Source organism: Procambarus clarkii, chromosome 5 (assembly GCF_040958095.1).
Source record: "Procambarus clarkii isolate CNS0578487 chromosome 5, FALCON_Pclarkii_2.0, whole genome shotgun sequence".
In the NCBI taxonomy this organism is placed as follows: domain Eukaryota; kingdom Metazoa; phylum Arthropoda; class Malacostraca; order Decapoda; family Cambaridae; genus Procambarus; species Procambarus clarkii.
This window is the reverse complement of record NC_091154.1, coordinates 11,661,828-11,685,424: the sequence shown is the minus strand read 5'-3', so window position 1 is coordinate 11,685,424 and position 23,597 is coordinate 11,661,828. Positions and strand designations below refer to the sequence as shown.

At 45.8% G+C, this 23,597-nt stretch overlaps 1 protein-coding gene across 1 annotated transcript in view; it reads right to left on the bottom strand.

Annotated features, from left to right (window-relative positions):
* The window catches only part of PpD3 (protein phosphatase D3), a 196,834-nt gene that overhangs the window by 77,099 nt on the left and 96,138 nt on the right, over positions 1-23,597 (bottom strand). The window contains exon 5 of the mRNA XM_045751458.2: positions 17,597-17,867. Within this exon, the coding sequence (XP_045607414.1) occupies positions 17,597-17,867 (271 nt within the window). The remainder of the gene's footprint in view (positions 1-17,596; positions 17,868-23,597) is intronic.

Here is a 23,597-nt window from a genome sequence, read left to right as displayed (position 1 = left end):
AACCCCCCGGATGTGAACCGCCAGGAGAGCCAAACCCCGAGAACTCAGCAGACGAGTCACCTGAAGCGACCAGCCCCAAAGAGCCAAGGACTGCATTGAACCCCCTCAGGCAATGAACTACCGAGGAGCAGTCCGAATGGAGCCGGATCATCGATCCGCGGGCGACTCAAATCCTCCGAAGCACAAACCATACCACTGCTAACTCCCGAATCGTGATGTGGGCCTGACGGAAGGACAGAGCCTACTGCCCCTGGCCAGCCTGGTGAGCACTGGTCACAGAGCCCCAACTGAGAGATGACGCATCCGTGAATACATCGAGCGAGGACTAGAGTAGGCACCAAGGCACTGAACCCTGAAAAACCTGAAGAGAAAGCTGGCGACGCAGCAGCCGACGCAAGGCCCCCGGGGATCGAACCCAGCAAATGCAAGAGAGGCAGAAGGGACATCTCTGAAGGAACCAGAACAGCCGACAAAGCCAAATCCGACCCAGCGGGAAGACCATTGTCGCTAAGTTCCAGCTCTCGCACAGACCCTCCAGCAACCGCCGGGTGACCTGGGAGCCCCCAGAAACAAGCATATGCGGGACCGCAGCCGAATGAGAGACTCCGGAGGTAGAGACAAGGCAGCAGTCCGAGAGTCCCACCCAAGACCCAGCCAGGTCCGAACCTGGGAGGGAACCAGATGGGACTTCCGCCAGTTCACCAAGAACACGAACCCAGCAAGCTGATCAGCACCAAATCCCTGGCGAGCAGACACGGGGACCGACTGGAGCCCAAACCAGCCAGTTGTCGAGGTAAGCCAACACCCAAATACTTAACAGACGCAGATGGGGCCACTACGACCCGGGTGAACATGCGAGGTGCCAGTTCAACCCGAACGTAAGACAAAGAAAGTGGTAACTCTGACGCCCCACAACAAAACCGAGCCAGTCACAGAACCCCGGATGAATCGGGACGTGCCAATACGCGTCCTTGAGGTCAAGAGACACCATCCAAGCACCCAGCTTCAACAGGAGACAGACCTGGGACAGAGTAGTCATCCAAAAGGAGGGCCAAAAACCCAAAGGTTCAGAACCCAAAGGTTCAGACGGGACAAGTCCAGAATGAACCACAGGGCCGCACAGTCCTGTTTCGGAACTGGAAACAGGCGAGAAACCCACCTGAGGGAAATTGTCATTTCGACCATGTCCAAGCGCACCCATTCCAAGACGACCTGACAGAGCACAGGAGAAGAGACCTGCCTCGCCAGCCCCGAACCCCCTGAGGGAAGAGGAGACACCCAACGCCACCAAAGACCACGAGAAACAACCCGAAAAGGCCACAAATCATGGGACCAGGCGTTTGTGAACAGAGCAAGCCTTCCCCCCATCGCCCCATCAATGGGGTGAACCGCAAAAAGGCTAACGCCCTGCATGAGAATCCGACCTGAGCACAGAGCTGGGAACGCAGGCAGCACCATCTCCGAAACTTACACCTGTGGCCCACCTTGACGAGCGGAACCGTGGTCCCCTGGCACGACCTCTCTGGGAGGAACCCACCATGGACCCCAGAGAACCAACAAGTCAGACATAAGGCGACAGCTGGAGGAAGCCGCTTGCATATATTGTTCGACCGCAGAAGCCGCAAACAACAAAGGGCAAAAGGGCGAAGACAATCTAAAAACCAGGGTCCAAGCAAATTACCAGGAGGAAGCGAGCACCACCTGCCGACACGTGAGGTACGCAGCGAAAAACCACAACAGCGCATCCCACAGGATCGACGCAAACAGCTTTAAAAGTGCAGACAATGCATGAGCAGCCAAGGTCAAGGCACTAAACCCAGGAACGGCCTCAAGCACCTCTACATTCTCCGCAATCCAATCCGAAGACAGCTGAAGGAGGGAAAAGAAACACAGCACTGAAGTCAACGAGCCTCGAGCACACAAATCTTCAGCCACAAGCGCAGCCGACAGGGAAGGAACCTGCATATGAAGCTGAACTCTGTGGTGAACTCACTGAACCCACTGTCTCCGTGGTGTAGTGGTAAAACACTCGCCTAGCGTCCCGCGAGCGCTTTGTCATGGGTTTGTATCCTGGCCGGGGAGGATTTACTGGGTGCAAATCTTTAACTGTAGCCTCTGTTTAACTCAACAGTTAAATGGGTACTTGGTTGTAACAACGATTCTTCGCAGAGGGGATCGTATTCCAGGGACCTGCCCGAAACACTACGCGTACTAGTAGCTGTACAAGAATGTAACAACTCTTGTATATATCTATAAAAAAAAAAAAAAAAAAAAACTACGCCAACATCCCGCAGAAGAGCCGGAGCGAAAAAGCACTCATTAACACTTTGGCGTACCCCGCGCGCCACCCCTCAACTGTGCGATATGGGACCCAGGGTGTCACAGGAGCGCGCGTAAATTCTGAAAAGTGTATACTCTCTTCAACTTTGTCACCTTAATTCTCGTCCTACGAGATTAAATTTTGTATCATTGTGTTCGCAATAGAATTCTCTACAGCACTAAATGCATATAAACTCCAAAAGCCCGGCTAATTACCCGCAGCAAACAGAGAAAGTGCGAACGAGTTACCCAGGAGCGAGCAAACACGATAAAATGTTTTCACTATTTTCACTCAGGTCACCTCAATTTTCGTCCTCGATAAAATGTTTTCACTATTTTCACTCTGGTCACCTCAATTTTCGTCTCAATGGGTTCGCAATAGAATTTTCTAGAGGAACATTAGCATATAAAATAAAAAACCTGGTTACACTCCAACCGCCGACGAGTTGAAGACGGGCCACGCGTTAGCCGCAAGTGAGCGCTCAGACGCCTTCCAGCTACACTCCCAATTCCCGCCCTTTTCAAGCCTTTCTTTCACATTTTCTTCCTGGAAGGGTCTTGTTCATGATCACTATCCATTGTGGAGTAAGCGTAGATAGTTTCTAAAGCCGCAGTAAGAAATATAGCCACGGAAAATAGCCAAAATGTTCACACGTTTGAGATGCAAGAGGAGGCGACATTGGTCACAACAGTGGAGCAAAAACAATGGGCCCACGGCGTGTGCCAAGCTGCCTGAGGGCCACGAGGCTCAACAAAGAAAATGGGAAGACATCGGCGCACATTTTAAAACCAGTCCCCAAAAAATCGGATAAAAACCTGATTTTTAGCGATTATTTAAAGTGGATGACGCAATGCTGCGTCATCCCCGGCATTACCGACAGTAAACGGATGACGCAATGCTGCGTCATGCCCGGGCGAAAGTGTTAAGGTGTGCAAAATCACCCCCGAGGTAAACCTGAACCACCGTCAACGCCTCACGCCACACAAGCGTGCGGGTATGACAGAAGGTGTCCCAAGCATCCATCAAAAACAGAGGACGGCCCGCAAGCCAGGGTGATTCCGCAACCTCATAACGAACCCAGTATGGAGACGAAGACCCAAACTTGAAGGAAGACGGATCCATTATAGAGGCATATTCCGGGTCGCGCAGGAGGTAAGCCACAATGGCCGCCCGCACCTCAACCGGAGAAATGCGGGGAAGCCGAAAATCACCGGAAGGACGGAACCGAAAGACCTGCAGGGACATGGAACCGAACCCGGGGAGGAACCCAAAACCAACTCATAGGCAGAGGGGGAAAGGAAAACCCCATTCCTTGTAACAGCAAGCCCTACTTGGAGGGTTAGAAAACCCAGGCAGGGTCTAACAGGGGCCCAAGGCCTCCGAGTCAGCTCCTCCCCAACCCCGAGAACCTCCACGTAAGGTCCCGGGGATGAGTTGTCGTCCAAAGCCCCGGCCTCACAAGAAAAAGCCAGGACGGCCGGAATGGCAGGAAGAGGATGGGCCCACTGGTCAGACCTCAGAGACACAGCTGGAGGAACGGACTCAAATGCCTCTGTAGCCACCCTGGAAGGGGCAACCCCCGAAACTGACCGAGTCTCGGAAACCTCTAAACCCTGTCCCGACCCTGAAGCCCTTGGACGTTTAGGAGCCGAAAGCAGGGAGTGGGGGATCGAATGAACCACAGCAGGGAGAGGGGGGGGGGACCGAATGAACCACAGCAGGGAGGGGGGGGGGACCGAATGAACCACAGCAGGGAGGGGGGGGACCGAATGAACCACAGCAGGGAGGGGGGGGGGGACCGAATGAACCACAGCAGGGAGGGGGGACCGAATGAACCACAGCAGGGAGGGGGGGACCGAATGAACCACAGCAGGGAGGGGGGGGAACCGAATGAACCACAGCAGGGAGGGGGGGACCGAATGAACCACAGCAGGGAGGGGGGGGTGAATGAACCACAGCAGGGAGGGGGGACTGAATGAACCACAGCAGGGAGGGGGGGGGGACCAAATGAACCACAGCAGGGAAGGGGGGACCGAATGAACCACAGCAGGGAGGGGGGGACCGAATGAACCACAGCAGGGAGGGGGGGGACCGAATGAACCACAGCAGGGAGGGGGGACCGAATGAACCACAGCAGGGAGGGGGGACCGAATGAACCACAGCAGGGAGGGGGGGGACCGAATGAACCACAGCAGGGAGGGGGGGGACCGAATGAACCACAGCAGGGGAAGAACAAGGGGGGCGCAGACGGATTCAAGGTCAAAGCGATCAACATCCCCATGTCTAGGTCTCAATAAACAAAACAGGGCAGTCTCGGGGCATCTGGGGAAGCAACTAACCTAGCACGCTGCAACATCCTAAACCTATCTTGCAATGCACGAGCCGCCTACACCCGAATATCACCATCAGATTGGGTGAACTGGGTCACAAACAAGCAACAAGGCTCGCAGGACTTTGGGTCGAATGTGTCACCGACCCAACAGGCAGCATGATGGAGGTAAAAACAATGAACGTCACCCTGAGACAAGGGAACAGAGCAACCCTCAAACTCGCAAAAAGCGAGAGGGGACTTAGGGGTCACATCCATCGGACCCGAGCACCCCGTTGGGTTTTCCAGGGGCCCCTAGACTGGGTTTGCTAAGGGTTTACCCAGGCAGGGTACTGCTAACCGGCACCCAAGCTACCAATCAATACTGCTAAATGATGAACCCCCGGGACGTGTCCACTCACAAAGGGTGAAGCAGGGGGTACCACCAAACTCAAACAACCCTAATATAAAAGGGGAAGGAACACCAAGGCAGACCCCCCCCCCACAAGGCAAAATCAAAAAGAAAAGACAAACCTCGCAAGAGGACTGTGTACCCAGGGAGAACACAGCCAACCGCTGTTATAGGTGAAAACCAACTACGCAGTACCACTCGCCCCTACCAGTGCAAAAACTACCACTTACCCCAAGGCAAACTTGGGAGGAAACCACCCAAAACACTCGGGGCGGTCAATCGCCAAGCAGCAAAAGACCAACAGAGGCAGACTCAAGGTGACTTGTGGAAGGTAACCCCCCAAGCCCCAATGGTGGTACTTACAGGGCACTCAGGGAAGATGACCCTAAGCACATCTAGCTCGAGTACCTGTGAAGATTACTCCCGGTTCGCACACCACCTAACAGAAGTACTGAACCCAGGCACAGCATAATAAGAATCTGAAGGTGGAGCCACAACGACCAAGCCAAATCCCATCAGCCGAGGAACTGAAGGGTGGACAGCCGGCGTGGGGGTCTGGGGCTCTCCCTTCCCCCTTTTGGGGAGGGGGGAGCGGCGCAGACATGTGGCGCAGCTTGTGTGATCTCGTGCTTGTTTGCTCATTTTCAATTGGGGAGTTCTGTCCACTCGTTTGTCTATTTTCGTTGTTTTTAACCAGAATAGGGGTTTGTTTCGTGGCTTTTACCTTTCTGGGTGCTTGTTCCGGTCAATAGCAGATATAGAATGTTCCAAAATCACATGTGCATTTCTATGGGCCATTGCTCCCCGTGCCTCTCTGAGGGGGCCAGGTTCTGGCTCATGGTCCCCGGTAGGCCTAAAATTCCACCCACATCGACTGATGCCAAAAGTTAGGTCAGTCTGGATAGCTCCGGGGAGCCATAGGGGCTCCCCCGAGATAATATTTGAATTATGTGAAAATTAATACTAAAAGTTAAACAAATCTCTAACTTCTTGGCTTCAGTGTTGTGAAAGTTTCATCCCAGTATTTTCAGAAATGGATTTTAGACAAATTTTTTTTAACAAGAAAAACGTTTTGTTGATAAGGAGAAGAGTTTCTATTAACTGGAACTGTGTGATAATGCAGTAATAAAGAGATGCAAGCACCTGCCTGATGCACAAAGAAGAATAGAAGTAAGACGTGTCCACAAAGTGCAGCTGGTGCCTTTATAGCATTGGTGAGTAATACATAATAACACCAATAATAATGAATATATTATTATGCTAAATTTTGTTATATATCATAAAAATACATTGCCTGACGTTAATATCTGTTACTTTCACCAATGTCCAACAATATTTTTTTTTTGGGGGGGAAGGGGCATTTTTATTTTTTTACGGTCTCCTATGTTTATTATTTGATTTTGTTATAACTAAGGTTTGTTGAAACTACATCCTGAAGAATGCATATCTGTCCCTAACTATGTGATGATAGAATGAAATTGGTCAACAAATAAATCAGTTACAACAGGCAGAACTTGGCACTTCAAACTCTATTTTCCTTGTCTCTTTAGGTTGTTTTGATGATTTTTCCTTGTCTCTTTAGGTTGTTTTGATGATTTTTCCTTGTCTCTTTAGGTTGTTTTGATGATTTTTCCTTGTCTCTTTAGGTTGTTTTGATGATTTTTCCTTGTCTCTTTAGGTTGTTTTGATGATTTTTCCTTGTCTCTTTAGGTTGTTTTGATGATTTTTCCTTGTCTCTTTAGGTTGTTTTGATGATTAGGGGACCAGATTAGGGCTTTATCACTTATATAAAGTATAGATCTTTATCCCCTAAATCCTTATAATTATCCCTAAATTTCAATTTTTTTAGGGTTATTTTTTCTTGATTTCACTCCAACACACATTGACCTACAACTTTCACATACTCGAGTACGAATGCCAAACAATGTTTATTAAATCGTACAAGTAAATTAATGAATCAGAACTATCTTAACTCTCTTATTCATTGTCGATAACTTCAACTTTCGAGAAGAGCGAACCAGCCTCGTAACAGGCAGGACCGATCTGAAAGAGGCGGAGACGTGGGAAGACCCTCGGGTTCGGACACCGAGCAAGCAGCGCCTGAAACCAAGACTGGGCCAGCCACCAAGGGGCCAAGAGGACAACTCTCCCCTGGTAAGTCTTCAAACGACCCAGGACTTGGAGCGACAGTTGAACCGGGGGAAAGAGGTACATGCACCTCACGCAGTCCTGCTTGAAGGCATTGACCCCGATGGCCTCGCAGTCAGGGAAGGGCACCACGTATACTGGGAGACTCCTCGAGCACGTTGACGCAAAGAAATCCACTTCCGGAGGCCCTAATGTCCAGCAGAGCCAACGGAACGAGTCAGAGTTGATCGTCCATTCTGTGGACAAGGGAATGAACCCGAACAGGGGAGTGAACCGGGACAGGCCGTCTGCCAGAACATTGGGGACCCCCCCTTCCCGAACATGAACTGCCAGGAAAGCCAAACCCCGAGAACTCCGTAGACGAGTTACCCGAAGGGACCAGTCTTAACCCTTCCACTGCTCAGGGGTCCTGAGGATATTTACACCCCTGTGTGCAAGAAAAAAAAAATTCAAATTTTATTTTTCGTCTTCTAAACATGTTAATTTGTGTCCCCTGAGCACGGGAAAAATAAAAAAAAAAATCGTAGGTGACATATTTTGGGCGCAATTGACCGAGGAAGTCTGGCAAAAAGTGGGCGTTGACAGAGCGGTTGTCAGAGCCGGTCAGCATCACCCGCACTGACAGATGGGAGTTGCCACAAAGATATTATTACCTAATTGTTTCAATGTCTCCGATTGATTTTTTCTTAGTTTTTTGCAGTAATATTATTCAATAGAGTGTATTGTAATATATTTATATAATAAAAGTGGTGAATGATCGCTATACCCAAAAGTATGGTGTGCATATTAGTGATTCAATTATTATGTTCATAAAACAATAAACAAATAGTTTTGCTGCTATTACACTCTATACGCAGGTTATATATAAGTATCTACATGTTTTGTTCACCATAACGAACCACTAAGTTGGTATTGAGAGTCGAAAAGCAACGAGGAGTTACTGCCACACACCAGCCAGCCACTAGCTGCCACTCCCTCAACACACACACTAAACTTTCTCCCCCAACAATACCAGTTGTGGTGTTATTACACTATATACAGACATTATATATAAGTATGTATATATTTTGTTCACAACTGTACAGCTAAGCTGATATAGTTAGTTCAGGCACTAAGAGTCGTCGCTATACACAGCTGGCGGCTCCCTCACTCATTCAAGGTCACACGCACTAAACTTTCTTCCCCAACAATACTGTTTGCAGTGTTATTACCCTATATACACATATTATATATAAGTATCTACATGTTGTATGCATTGTAACTGTACACCTAAGCTTGTAGTGCGCCCAAAGAGCATAGTGGCCACCCTCTAAACAGCTAGACAAATCGTGCAGACGACGTCACCTCCGTCACCCAAATGGCTTCTCCCAGCATAATCCTTTTGCTGTTATTACACTAATACACACATTATATATAAGTATCTACATTTGTGTTCACCATAGAGAACCACTGACCTGGTATGGTGAATGCAAACAATAACAGGTGGCCACACGGTCAGTAAACGATGCTGTCTCCCTCTGTCTCTCAGCATCACTCCTCCCACAGTGCTAATTATTACAACAATCCTACTATTATCACAACCCTGGTTATTTATATCACAGTCAGGGGTCATCTGTAATATGGTCATCGCTAAATAATAACAATTATATATTCATTTTGACATTTTTTGGCGATGCTGTGGTCACAAGCTGAACAGCAATGCTGTTCGCTCATGCTGCGTGCGCCAGCCTTGGTTGCTCCAACAGTACTGTGCCTCTCAAACCTGAGAATATTGCCCACGATTTAAAAAAAAAAATGGCGTCTGTTTACAAGAGCCCTGAGGAAGCTAATGTGAACCCCGTGTAGCCGCGGGCCATTTGAATCGGGCCTGGCACCCTATGGCGTATATATATGCCATGCGTACCGTGGGACATGTTACTCAGGGCGTATATATACGCCATGTGCAGTTTAAGGGTTAACACTATCGCGCTCCGTGGCTGCCACCCGTCATCACTCACTTTTCTCCCAATTCTGAGAGAGTGACTATGGCTTGCGTCATGTTTAAAAATATTTGTAAAAACTTCAATGTTTATCTGATCAACTTCTGGGTGGTTTCAAAATTAGTGCCTTTAGATTGCGCAAAATTTGTTACCAAAATGAAAGACAACATAAAAATTGATGTCAGAACACTGGAAAGATATTTATAATTTTGTTGTGATGAGCGTCAAGATGTGTCCCAAAGTTAAAATATTTGTTAAAATTCCATTTATTGTTCTATTATTATTATGGGACTAGTTTTAAAATACGTAGGTTATCTTGAGATGATTTCGGGGCTTTCTAGTGTCCCCGCGGCCCGGTCCTCGACCAGGCCTCCACCCCCAGGAAGCAGCCCGTGACAGCTGACTAACACCCAGGTACCTATTTTACTGCTAGGTAACAGGGGCATAGGGTGAAAGAAACTCTGCCCATTGTTTCTCGCCGGCGCCTGGGATCGAACCTAGGATCACAGGATCACAAGTCCAGCGTGCTGTCCAAGCAAGACATAGCAAGACCATTTTGTTATGTCACCATGGGGGTACAGATTGGTGAAAGCCTAGAATGTGTGCAGCATTTTGACCCTGGCTAGGGAAGTGAGTGAGGCTTCTCAACAAGGAGCATCCATGCTACTCAACACCTTATTTTTTATTAGGCTCCATGATTTTTTAAGCCACCAATTCCTCTATGTCAAATTTAAAATGTTTTGGGAATTTCAAAGGTAAGCCATGTAACTGCTTAATAGAATGGACCTCCCTTTAAGTCAGAAGATGTAAGATACAGCAAAAGTGATAACAAGAAACTGCTACTGCAAAGATTGCCAAACTCAAAACACTAATAACAATATGAGATATAAATAAAAAGCATAAAACTGAAAAAAATATAATAATAATGAATTAATTCCAATTTACCTTTGCCCAATTTTGCCTTTATTTTGTGAACAATTTGATACCAAAATGAAACACGTAACATGAAAATTGATGTTATCAAACTGAACGAGTACAGTATATACATTACTCTGTAGGTGTGCCAATTGGTGCTCGTTCACGGGTAACTTGGGTGACTTTAAACTTTGCTGCAAGGGGGTCACACCAGGCTTTTAGACCTTATATGCATATACCCTGAAGAGAATTTTATTGCAAACACAATGATACCAAAACGAATGACGTAGCACGAGAAATAAGGTGAGAAAACTGAAACGAGTATACACATTTTACTGATTTTGCGCTCTCACGGGTAACGTTGCCGACTTTAGACTTTGCTGTGGGGGAGGTCATGGTGGGCTTTTGGACCTTATATGCATATACCCCTATAGGGAATTCTATTGTGAACACAGTGATACCAAAACGAACAACGTAGCACGAGAATTAAGGTGAGAAAACTGAAATGAGTATACACTTTTCGGTGTAACCGCGCGCTCTCCCGAAACGTCAGGACCATGACATCACAGTCTGCGGCGCGCCCACACGGAGTGCGATAGTGATAAAGAGCCAAGAATTCAGGCAATGAACCACTGGGTAACAGTCCAAATGGAGCCGAACTATCGATCCGCGAGAAACCCGAATCCTCCAGAGCAACATTTACACAGCCGCAAACTCCCACACCATGCTGTGAGCCCATCAGAGGAATGGAACCCACCGCCCCTGGCCAGCCTGGTGAGCACTGGTCACAAAGCACCAGCCAAGAGACAAAGTGTCCATGAACACGTTGAGCGAGGGCTCGGGTAAGCGCCAAGGCACTGAACCCCGAAAAACCCAAAGAGGAAACCGGCGATGCAGCAACCGACGCAAAGCCCCCAGAGGTCGAATCCAGCAGTTGCGAGAGAGGCGAAAGGGACATCCCCGAAGGAACCAGAACTGCCGACAAAGTCAAACCTGACCCGGTGGGGGGTAGACCATCATGGCAAAGTTCAGGCTCTCCCACAAACTCTCGAGCAACCATCGCATAACCTGGGAACCCTTCACAAACAGTCAAAGGCGGGAATGCAGCAGAAGCAGAGCCTCTGGAGGGAGAGACAAGGAAGTAGTCCAGGCGTCTCACACAAGACCCAGCCAAGACCGAAACTGAGAGGAAACCAGATGGGACTTCCTCCAGTTCTCCAGAAACCCAAACCTGGCGAGCTGGGGAAAGACCCAAATCCCTAGCGAGCAGACTCTCGGACTGGCTAGGAGCCCACACCAGCCAGTCGTCGAGGTAGGCCAGAACCCGAACACCTAAAAGATGCAGATAGGCAACCTCTAAGGCGTGTGGAAACACGAGGCGTTTGATTTAAGCCGAATGGAAGGCTACGAAAGCGGTAACCCTGACACTCTACAACAAAACCGAGCCAGTCCCTGGATCCCGGATGAATTAGGACGTGCCAATACTCATCCGGGAGGTCCAGGTCCCAAATCTACGCAGTAAAATAACAACATACTTGAGTGATCGATATGGAAGAAAATAGAGCAGAAAAGGAGAATAGAAATGGCAGAATAGAACAAGTGAAGAGCAGGGGTGCCATAGGCATAATCAGAGAACACTGTATGAACATCAGAGGTCTACGGTTTTTCAACATCCTCCCAGCGAGTATAAGAAATATTGCTGGAATAACCGTGGACATCTTCAAGAGAAAACTAGATAGTTTTCTTCAAGAAGTACCAGACCAACCGGGCTGTGGGCCTGCGGGCCACTCCAAGCAACAGCCTGGTGGACCAAGCTCTCATAAGTCAAGCCTGGCCCTCACAAGTCAGGGAGGGAGTAGAAGGGGAAGTAGAAGAACTCCAGAACCCCATCAAGCAAGTACAGATTAGTCCAACAGGGTGTTGCTTGGAGGGGCCCGTAGGCCCACATATCCACCACAGCCCGGTTTTTTCACCACTTCTTGCAAAAGTGTCCGTTTTTTTCTTGATGTCTTGGGCTCATGTAATTCATGGGTGTGGAGCTACCTACCTGAGTAAGCCAGCTAAAGGGGAGCCACCACTCAACTCTCCAGAAACTCTTCCTTTTATTTTATTTTATTGGATTTTTTGAACTCTAATGCAAGGATGCATAGGACTTCAACTGTGAATTGTCTCCAGCTGTCCCCACACTAACCAAGGGAGGAGACCTCTTTGTCCACCGACATCCATGGTGGATACCCATCACAGTACAGATGTTTGTGACAGTGTTGGTTCATTTTGTTTCCCTGTGAGGTTGGTCTTTGTTTATAACTTTGTTTTTAGCATATTGGAATTCAGTCTTCAAAATGGTTTACATTCTGGGTGTGTCGATGTTTCTAGTGGATGGTCTCTTTGCTGTACAATTTCGACGTAATGGGCAGTAATACGGTTTCCTTCCTTTGGCTTTGCAAAATGTCTAGTTGTCCACCAGTGGACCAGTTTACCTTCATGGGCTTTAAACATACGGGGCACCATTCCCATAGCAAGAGACATTTGCAGTAGACATGTTTTATCTGGCCTGGGTCTATGGTCTTAGTGTTACTTTTGTTTCCTGGTCTAGATGCTTCGAATTTTGACTAGCTGACTGCAAAGCCAGTAGTGGAATAAATAAACAACCCAACCAAGCACCTTGGTCACATTCCATTCATAATATGTGTGGGTGGGTTGGGTTATTTGTTTTCAGCCACACTACTGTCACTTATTCTCTCTAGTAGTAGGATAATTAACACTTGTATTTTATTTAAACTTCCACTTGAAAGATGTTTGTTGTCTAATGTTCATTATTTTGCATCATACCTGTTTGGGCTTCAGGTGGGAAATCAGGTTAAATTCACCACCGTCTCCCTTTCCAGCCACATAATTAAACAGAAGTCTTTGGTAATGTTACTGATCATGGTTGGTGAACACGTCGTTAGAATCTGCCGGGCAGAATGTTCCTCTGCATCCTCGCATACATTGCTGATATTTACCTACTATAATCTTCCTATTGAACGATCATAGAATGATCGTGAACGAAGCCGTCCTTACCAGGAGCAGTAGAGCACCATATTGATAACCAAACCACACACCAGAAGATGAAAAGACGACGACGTTTCGGTCCGTCCTGGACCATCATCAAGTCGATTGTGATAATGGTCCAGGACGAACCGAAACTTTGTAATCTCACCTTCTGGTGTGTGGTTTGGTCCTCATATCATCAGCCACATTACTGTGACTCATTGTCTGCACAGGACCATCTTACCCCATGAAATGCTGTTCTTCTGAAGTGCTATACTGAATAGTTGGTTAAACACCAACTGATAAGCTGCAAGTGACACTGTTTCACGACTGTGGGTTAAACATTATTTAAAGTACAGAGAACAAGTCACAATAATGCGACTGAAACAAATAGCACTAATGCTTACATTTGAAATGAAATGAGAGCAATGACATTTCAGTGTGTCTGAGACTTCTAGAAATGCCACCACTTGAACAGTGTACTGTAAGAACAACAGTGTACTGGATGGTCAACAGTGTACTGGATGGTCAACAGTGTACTGGATGGTCAACAGTGTACTGGTCAACAGTGTACTGTATGAACAACAGTGTACTGGATGGTCAACAGTGTACTGGATGGTCAACAGTGTACTGGATGGTCAACAGTGTACTGGATGGACAACAGTGTACTGGATGGTCAACAGTGTACTGGTCAACAGTGTACTGGATAGTCAACAGTGTACTGGATGGACAACAGTGTACTGGATGGTCAACAGTGTACTGGATGGTCCACAGTGTACAGGTCAACAGTGTACTGGATGGTCAACAGTGTACTGGATGGACAACAGTGTACTGGTCAACAGTGTACTGGATGGTCAACAGTGTACTGGATGGTCAACAGTGTACTGGATGAACAACAGTGTACTGGTCAACAGTGTACTGGATGAACAACAGTGTACTGGTCAACAGTGTACTGGATGGACAAGTGTACTGGATGGTCAACAGTGTACTGGATGGTCAACAGTGTACTGGTCAACAGTGTACTGGATGGACAACAGTGTACTGGATGGTCAACAGTGTACTGGTCAACAGTGTACTGGATAGTCAACAGTGTACTGGATGGACAACAGTGTACTGGATGGTCAACAGTGTACTGGATGGTCCACAGTGTACAGGTCAACAGTGTACTGGATGGTCAACAGTGTACTGGATGGACAACAGTGTACTGGTCAACAGTGTACTGGATGGTCAACAGTGTACTGGATGGTCAACAGTGTACTGGATGAACAACAGTGTACTGGTCAACAGTGTACTGGATGAACAACAGTGTACTGGTCAACAGTGTACTGGATGGACAAGTGTACTGGATGGTCAACAGTGTACTGGATGGTCAACAGTGTACTGGTCAACAGTGTACTGGTCAACAGTGTACTGGATGGACAACAGTGTACTGGATGGTCAACAGTGTACTGGATGGTCAACAATGTACTGGATGGACAACAGTGTACTGGATGGTCAACAGTGTACTGGATGGTCACCAGTGTACTGGTCAACAGTGTACTGGATGGTCAACAGTGTACTGGATGGTCAACAGTGTACTGGATGGACAGCAGTGTACTGGATGGTCAACAGTGTACTGGATGGACAACAGTGTACTGGATGGTCAACAGTGTACTGGGTGGACAAGTGTACTGGTCAACAGTATACTGGTCAACAGTGTACTGGATGGTTAACAGTGTACTGGATGGTCAACAGTGTACTGGATGGTCAACAGTGTACTGGATGGTCAACAGTGTACTGGATGGACAACAGTGTACTGGATGGTCAACAGTGTACTGGTCAACAGTGTACTGGATGGTCAACAGTGTACTGGATGGTCCACAGTGTACAGGTCAACAGTGTACTGGATGGTCAACAGTGTACTGGATGGACAACAGTGTACTGGTCAACAGTGTACTGGATGGTCAACAGTAAACTGGATGGTCAACAGTGTACTGGATGAACAACAGTGTACTGGTCAACAGTGTACTGGATGAACAACAGTGTACTGGTCAACAGTGTACTGGATGGACAAGTGTACTGGATGGTCAACAGTGTACTGGATGGTCAACAGTGTACTGGTCAACAGTGTACTGGTCAACAGTGTACTGGATGGTCAACAGTGTACTGGATGGTCAACAGTGTGCTGGATGGTCAACAGTGTACTGGATGGTCAACAGTGTTCTGGATGGTCAACAGTGTACTGGATGGACAACAGTGTACTGGATGGTCAACAGTGTACTGGATGGACAACAGTGTACTGGATGGTCAACAGTGTACTGGATGGTCACCAGTGTACTGGTCAACAGTGTACTGGATGGTCAACAGTGTACTGGATGGTCAACAGTGTACTGGATGGACAGCAGTGTACTGGATGGTCAACAGTGTACTGGATGGACAACAGTGTACTGGATGGACAACAGTGTACTGGATGGTCAACAGTGTACTGGATGGACAGCAGTGTACTGGATGGTCAACAGTGTACTGGATGGACAACAGTGTACTGGATGGACAACAGTGTACTGGATGGTCAACAGTGTACTGGGTGGACAAGTGTACTGGTCAACAGTGTACTGGTCAACAGTGTACTGGATGGTTAACAGTGTACTGGATGGTCAACAGTGTACTGGATGGTCAACAGTGTACTGGATGGTCAACAGTGTACTGGATGGACAACAGTGTACTGGATGGTCAACAGTGTACTGGATGGTCAACAGTGTACTGGATGGTCAACAGTGTACTGGTCAACAGTGTACTGGATGGTCAACAGTGTACTGGATGGACAACAGTGTACTGGATGGTCAACAGTGTACTGGTCAACAGTGTACTGGTCAACAGTGTACTGGATGGTCAACAGTGTACTGGATGGTCAAAAGTGTACTGGATGGACAACAGTGTACTGGATGGACAACGGTGTACTGGATGGTCAACAGTGTACTGGTCAACAGTGTACTGGATGGTCAACAGTGTACTGGATGGACAACAGTGTACTGGATGGACAACAGTGTACTGGTCAACAGTGTACTGGATGGTCAACAGTATACTGGATGGACAACAGTGTACTGGATGGACAAGTGTACTGGATGGTCAACAGTGTACTGGATGGACAACAGTGTTCTGGATGGTCAACAGTGTACTGGATGGACAACAGTGTACTGGATGGTCAACAGTGTACTGGATGGTCAACAGTGTACTGGATGGACAACAGTGTACTGGATGGTCAACAGTGTACTGGATGGACAACAGTGTACTGGATGGTCAACAGTGTACTGGATGGTCAACAGTGTACTGGATGGTCAACAGTGTACTGGATGGTCAACAGTGTACTGGTCAACAGTGTACTGGATGGACAACAGTGTACTGGATGGACAACAGTGTACTGGATGGTCAACAGTGTACTGGTCAACAGTGTACTGGATGGTCAACAGTGTACTGGATGGACAACAGTGTACTGGATGGTCAACAGTGTACTGGATGGTCAACAGTGTACTGGATGGTCAACAGTGTACTGGTCAACAGTGTACTGGATGGACAAGTGTACTGGATGGTCAACAGTGTACTGGATGGTCAACAGTGTACTGGTTGGACAACAGTGTACTGGTTGGACAACAGTGTACTGGATGGTCAACAGTGTACTGGATGGACAACAGTGTACTGGTCAACAGTGTACTGGATGGTCAACAGTGTACTAGATGGTCAACAGTGTGCTGGATGGTCAACAGTGTACTGGATGGACAACAGTGTACTGGATGGACAACAGTGTACTGGATGGACAACAGTGTACTGGATGGTCAACAGTGTACTGGATGGACAACAGTGTACTGGATGGACAACAGTGTACTGGATGGTCAACAGTGTACTGGATGGTCAACAGTGTACTGGATGGACAACAGTGTACTGGATGGACAACAGTGTACTGTCAACAGTGTACTGGGTGGACAACAGTGTACTGGATGGACAAAACCTTGTCATTGTCATTAAATTTCATGTATGTGGGTTGGGATATTTATTAAATAAACTGTAAGTATGGGTTCAACATGAACATTTAAAGTAATGGGTTAAACATTTTATATAAATGCATGGGTTAAACATTAATTAACATAGTTTTTATATCCATGTACGAGTTAAATATTTTTTAATATAACTGTACAAGTTAATGAACAAACAAAATCACATTACAAGCATGACTGTGCAAGCAAACATCAACAGGCGAGGTAAAAAATAAACGACAAACACACAACGTAACGTCCCCTCGTTACAACGTTACAAGTTACAACTTTGTTACAAAGGTGTTACATCTTGTTATAAAATTTGTATGACATGTTAGAAAGTTGTAACAACTTGTCAGAAGGGGTTACAACTTGTTCGAACGTTGTAGCAATTTTGTAGTTCCGTCATGTGTTTGGCGGGAAGTCACCGCTGTGGGACAGCGGCCCTTGGAACCAACTGAAGGTGACACTCACCTCTGGACATAAAGAAGTGATTGGGGTAGAGAAGTTTGAAGCCAAATAAGACGTAAATGCATTCCACGGAAAAGGACCCTCTGTCAACGAAGTCTCCATTAAAGAGATATGGGTTTGTAGTTGAAGGTAGTCCATTAAGATCAAAAATGTTCATGAGGTCATAGAACTGTCCGTGAATGTCTCCGCAGACCGTAAACTTGGAGTCGTCAGGAATAGTGACATCGACTAGGGTGGGTTGCTTCATCAGCTGATCCTTTACATCTAACAGTATCTGATGAGAAGATATTTAATACCTATAACATCAACAACAATGATGTACACTCACACACAAAAACAAATCAGTGGAAAAAATAAAGAAGTCACACATATCTCGGGACAACTTTCCTTCTATGCATTACTGTGCTCACCGACTCTCACCCTTAAAAGTAACACAAATGCGAAACAAACGAATCCTTTTACAATCACATCATGGGCCAGGAACAATGTTTACATGCAGATGATGAGTCATAATAACGTGGCTGAGGCTATGATGACCAAACCACACATTAAAAGATGGAGAAACGACTACGTGTTGGTCCGTCCTAAAAACCATTACCAAGTCATGTGTTAGGGAGAGGAAGAAACAGGCCAATATATAAGGAAAGAGAGAGGTGAAGTGCAAGTAAGAGAAGAAGGTAATTTCTAGGAGGAGGTAAGGTGCAAGAATAATAAAAGAAATAAGGTAAGGTGTTAGGTGAGGAACAGCTAAGAGAAGAAGGTAATTCCTAGTAGGTAAGAGTAAGGTAAGGAGGTAAGAATAGAATGAAACGTATGAATGGCACGAGTGTAAGAATGGGATGAAGGAAGACTGGGATGAGGTAAGAATAAGAGCAGGGTAAGATAATGAAAAGGGGGAGTAGGATTAAGCCAGGGCTCTTTGTTAAGAAGGCTTGTGATCGAATGAAATGTTAGGTAAACATGTTCCAAGCTATGAAGGTACCGTTGTCTCTGTCATCTAAACAAATACAATAATAATAATAATAATAATAATAATAATAATAATAATAATAATAATAATAATAATATCTTATACATACAATACACAAAACATTAGACACGTTAAAGAGGTTACATAGTGGGAAAAGTATTTGTTCATTATATAGAGCCACTTATTACACACAGCATATCAGGCAGCAAACAACCCTGCAATGGGTACTGTACTGCTAGAGTCAAGGTTACGTAGAATTTAGTTTTAGAAAGCGAGGAAATTTTTTTTATGAGCGCTGATGCTCACGCAAGCGTGGCTGCATGACTACATGTTCTGTGCATGGATAAATCACGTGCAGGAGGGTGGTGGTTGTGTGCACTTAATGTGAGGAGTTGGGGTGAGGGGAAGGGGGAGGGGGGGGGGGCAACAATCTGGTAATGTATTGTTGTGTAGGAATAAACAACCAATGGTGATTGGGCTGAGCTAACCTAGTTATGTCTACAAGGAGAGCAGGATCTAGCTCTCAAGTTCTGTCTCGTAGATAATGCACTTAATGCATTTTAAACCTTCCAAAAGTTCAATATTCTGTCATGTTTGCTATCAATATGCATTTTGCTATTACCACCTCTGCTTCAACCTCAATCTAATTGTTTGTCAATTCTCTCCGTTTACAAACATTTCCTACCATTTCCCCAAACCATCTGTATTTCCAATATTCCACTGAGGTCGCTTGTTTTGTTCTCCCTCAACTGTAATACACTTTCTATCCACTTTGATTATTTTGTTTATTTCTGAGAAAACTGGCTATCACTTCCTTAGAGAGATGAGAAACAGAGGGTATATGATAACTGCATACAAAATCCTAAGGGAAATAGATAAAGTGGACAAAAGAAGCTTATTAAAATTAAAAACAGGAAGGACAAGGGGGACATCAGTGGAAGGTGGACATGCGATTAAGTCATACCTTAATCACACCTGGAGTGGGATCTGGGATTCCTTGTACTCCCTGAGCCTGGCCTGGAGCTAGGTTTGACTTATGATAGCTTGATTCATCAGACTGTTGCTTGGAGCAGCCCACATATCCACTACAACCCTGTTGGTCCAGCAATTGGGTTGCAGAAAATCTTTTAATTTTTTCTTGAAGTCCAATTTTGTTCTGGAAATAGGTCTTATGCTTACTTGGGAGGATACTGAACATCAGGGGACATCTGATGTTCACACAGTGCTCTTTAACAGTATCGATAGCCGTAGACAACGCTCACGTCCACTTTTTTTCTCTTGAGTCCTAGCCGTGGATAGCGCTCGCGTCCAATACAAAAATATTTGTATTAAATTCATTTTTTATCCGATCGACTTCGGGATAGTTTCAAAATAGGTGCCCTTAGAATGCACACAATTTGATTCCAAAATGAAAGATGTAACATGAAACCTGATGCCAGAACACTTGAAAGATTATAAATACATTTTTGGTCAAAATTTTAAAATATTTGTTAAAATTCTATTTGTTGTGCTATTATTTTGGGACAAGTTTTAAAATGCACGCCTTTGCACTGTGAACAATTTGATACCAAAATAAAAGATGTGACACAAAAATTTGTCAGAACACTGGAAAGATATAAATAACTTTGTGATGATGAGCATACAAAATTAAAATATTTATTAAAATTCCAGTTATTGCTCTATTATTATGGGACTAGTTTTAAAATAAGCGCCTTTATATTGCGAACAATTTGATACCAAAATGAAAGACGTAACACGGAAATTGATGTTATCAAACCGAACGAGTATACACATTAGGTTGCGGTGTGCCAATTGGGGCTCGTTAACGGGTAACTTTAGGCTTTCCTGCAGGGAATCACGCTGGGCTTTTGTACATTATATGCATATACACCAGCAGGGAATTTAATTGTGAAGACAATGATACCAAAACGAACGACGTAGCATGAGAATTAAGGTGAGAAAACTGAAATGAGTAAATACATTTTACTGATTTTGTGTGCTCACAAGGTAACTTTTGCCAACTTTAGGCTTTGCTGTTGGGAGTCACACCAGGCTTTTGGACATTATATGCATATACACTTGTATGGAATTCTATTGCAAACACAAAGATACCAAAATGAACGGCATAGCACAAGAATTTAGGTGAGAAAACTGAAACGAGTATACACATTTCAGTGTCGCCTCGCGCTTGCCCGTACGCCCGGGACCTGACTTCTAAGTTGGCGGCGCGCATACCCGGCACGCCATAGTGTTAATTGTGCACATGGCACCACTACTGTCCTCTGGCTCTATTTTGCACTTGCTACCATACCTTGTGCTCCAGTATATTGTTATTATACTAAGCAAATTTGGGATCTGGTCTTCCGGTGTTTTCCATTTACTGTATATATTACGTGATACCTTTCTCCTCTACTTCCTAGAGAGCACATTTTGAGAGCTTCAAGATGGTTCAAATAATTAGTGCATTATCATGTGTATATGTGTGCCAAATATTAGGAGCATTGTGAAGGGATCCCACACTTCAAGGTTGAAGGTTCTCATAATCCATCCTATCATTTTCCTGGGTGACAATGTTTGCTTGGTTATGTTAAATTTTTCATCAGTAATCATTATCATTCCTAGATCCTTTACATGTTACTTTACTATTATGAGCTATATTGAGTCCTGTCCCCTGTATTTCCTTCAAATGTTAATTTTTCCATTCTTGTATGGGTAGTCGGTAAGTGGAATTCACTGAAAGAAGAGATTGTTGAAGACAATGCCATCCACAACTCAAGAAAAAATATGAAGAAAACATTAATGTTGAGTAGTACTTATCATGTTAGATATAAACACTAGGAAGGGGTACACAGAGTTAGATTTCACTCCTCTGTAGTCATTGACAGGTAGTCACTGGAGGCATTCCTTGTCCCTTTACCAACCTGGTTTCTGGCACCATCTCTCAAATTTTGATGCAATTTGGTAAATTTATAGATGTCAGTGAGAGAAACTGAATGACTTTTGTCTCACATCTGAAGCTAAAACACTTCCGGAGATGTGCGATCTTGACGTTTGCAAAACAACCCAGCTTTGAATGCAATGAAACGCCAATTTCTGGGTGATCCCCGGTGACTCCTTTGAGGCTACTTTCTCTGATAAGAGTACCATACTATAAAGTGCCATCAGTCACGGAATAGAATTCTGCAACTGCTGGCATCTTGTAGTGTGGTACACTAGGGATGTACTGCTTCCATTGCCTCGTGGTCACCGGCCTGGCCCTCCTCTCACAGAGGCACAGAGAGCGATGCGATCTATAATAACATTGCAGAAATGAGATGAGATCTATAATACCATTTTTAGTAATTTGTTCATGTCTACCACTACAAAGGAAGGCACCCAGAAAGTCACCGAAACAAAACAAAAAAAACCAGCGTTGAATGTTATGAAACTCCAATTTCTGGGTGAGACCTGGAGGCTCCCCAGAACTATCATGGCTGATATGAGTGTATTAGACCCTGACATCAGTCAAAGCGAATGGAGTTTTAGACCACGAGCCAGAACCTGGCCCCCATCAGAGAGGCACAAGGAGCCTATAGAAACCCCCCATGTGGTTGGAAGCATTCTATGTCTGCCATCGACCAGGTCAGGCACCCAGAAAGGTAGGCGCCCCAAAACAAAACCAATCTGGTTAAAATATTGCTACTGAAAGCCGAACTGTTGGACAAACTTCCCCAAACAAAAAACAAGCAAACGAGCCTAATGTCACTACCGTCACCAAGCCGCCGTCTACACAGCTCCCCCCCTCCCTGGGAAGGGGAAGAGGGAAGCCCCCCAGACCCCTGTGCCAGCTATCCAAACCCCAAGTTCTCAGGCTGGATGTCAAAACACGCAAAAAACCACTGACTATAGGGGAGGGAGGGTTGCCGGGGAGCCTCCGGGTTTCACCCAGAAAATGGCATTTCATTACATTCATCACTGGTTTTACGGGATGCGGGGGGAGCCTCTTTGGCTCCCTGGAACTACTTAACCCTTAAACTGCACAACACGTCATATGACGTGTTGATTAACCCCTTAACTGCGTTGCCTCCAAATGTGACACCCCCACAGTGCGCAGGAAATAAATTCTCTGGAAAAAATTCTTTTTTCTTTTTAAAGTGTCAAAAACCCTTCCCTCAGTATGGGTATGTAAAGAAAAAGTCGAAATTGTACTTAGTTTGGCTGCTATGGGGTCCGGAAGTTGGGGCGTGACGTCATCATTCCCCGTGCGCCTGTGCCGTAAGCTCTCAAGGGCGGTGGGGCGCTCGGGGCGGGGCGCGCGAGTTGCCGCGAATATATTTTCGTTCATTTTTTGCGCACCTTTCCAAATACATTTTCATTGTTTTTATGTGCCAATCCAATGTATAATGAACACGTACACTATAATATCGCAGTACAACATCCGTACTGTCCGTAGACACTGTGTTACGTGCATGAAACTTGTGTACACATATGCAGCACATATTTACTATGTATCATGCTAATTTGTGTATATATACAATCTATTTACACACTATACACTGTCACACACTATATACATTCACCATCAACACATTCAGAACACCGCGTAGCAGCTGCTTCGTATGGGCCAATAGCAGCTGCCTCGTATGGGCCAATAGCAGCTGCCTCGTATGGGCCAATAGCAGCTGCCTCGTATCTCGTATGGGCCAATAGCAGCTGCCTCGTATGGGCCAATAGCAGCTGCCTCGTATGGGCCAATAGCAGCTGCCTCGTATGGGCCAATAGCAGCTGCCGCATATGGGCCAATAGGAGCTGCCTCGTATGGGCCAATAGGAGCATTTGGCCATGAACACATTCAGAACACCTCAAGTGAGAGCAGCCACACCCAGCCTGTCTCCCTCACTCCAACATCTTACTCGCCAACATTGCTCCTCCCACCATATTGTTATAGTTCTTATTACACATGTTCTATATACCTATCTACATGTTTTATTTACCAGAACTATGCAAGTAAGCCGGTATTGTGTCCAAACAGTACAGTGGCCACCATACACTGCA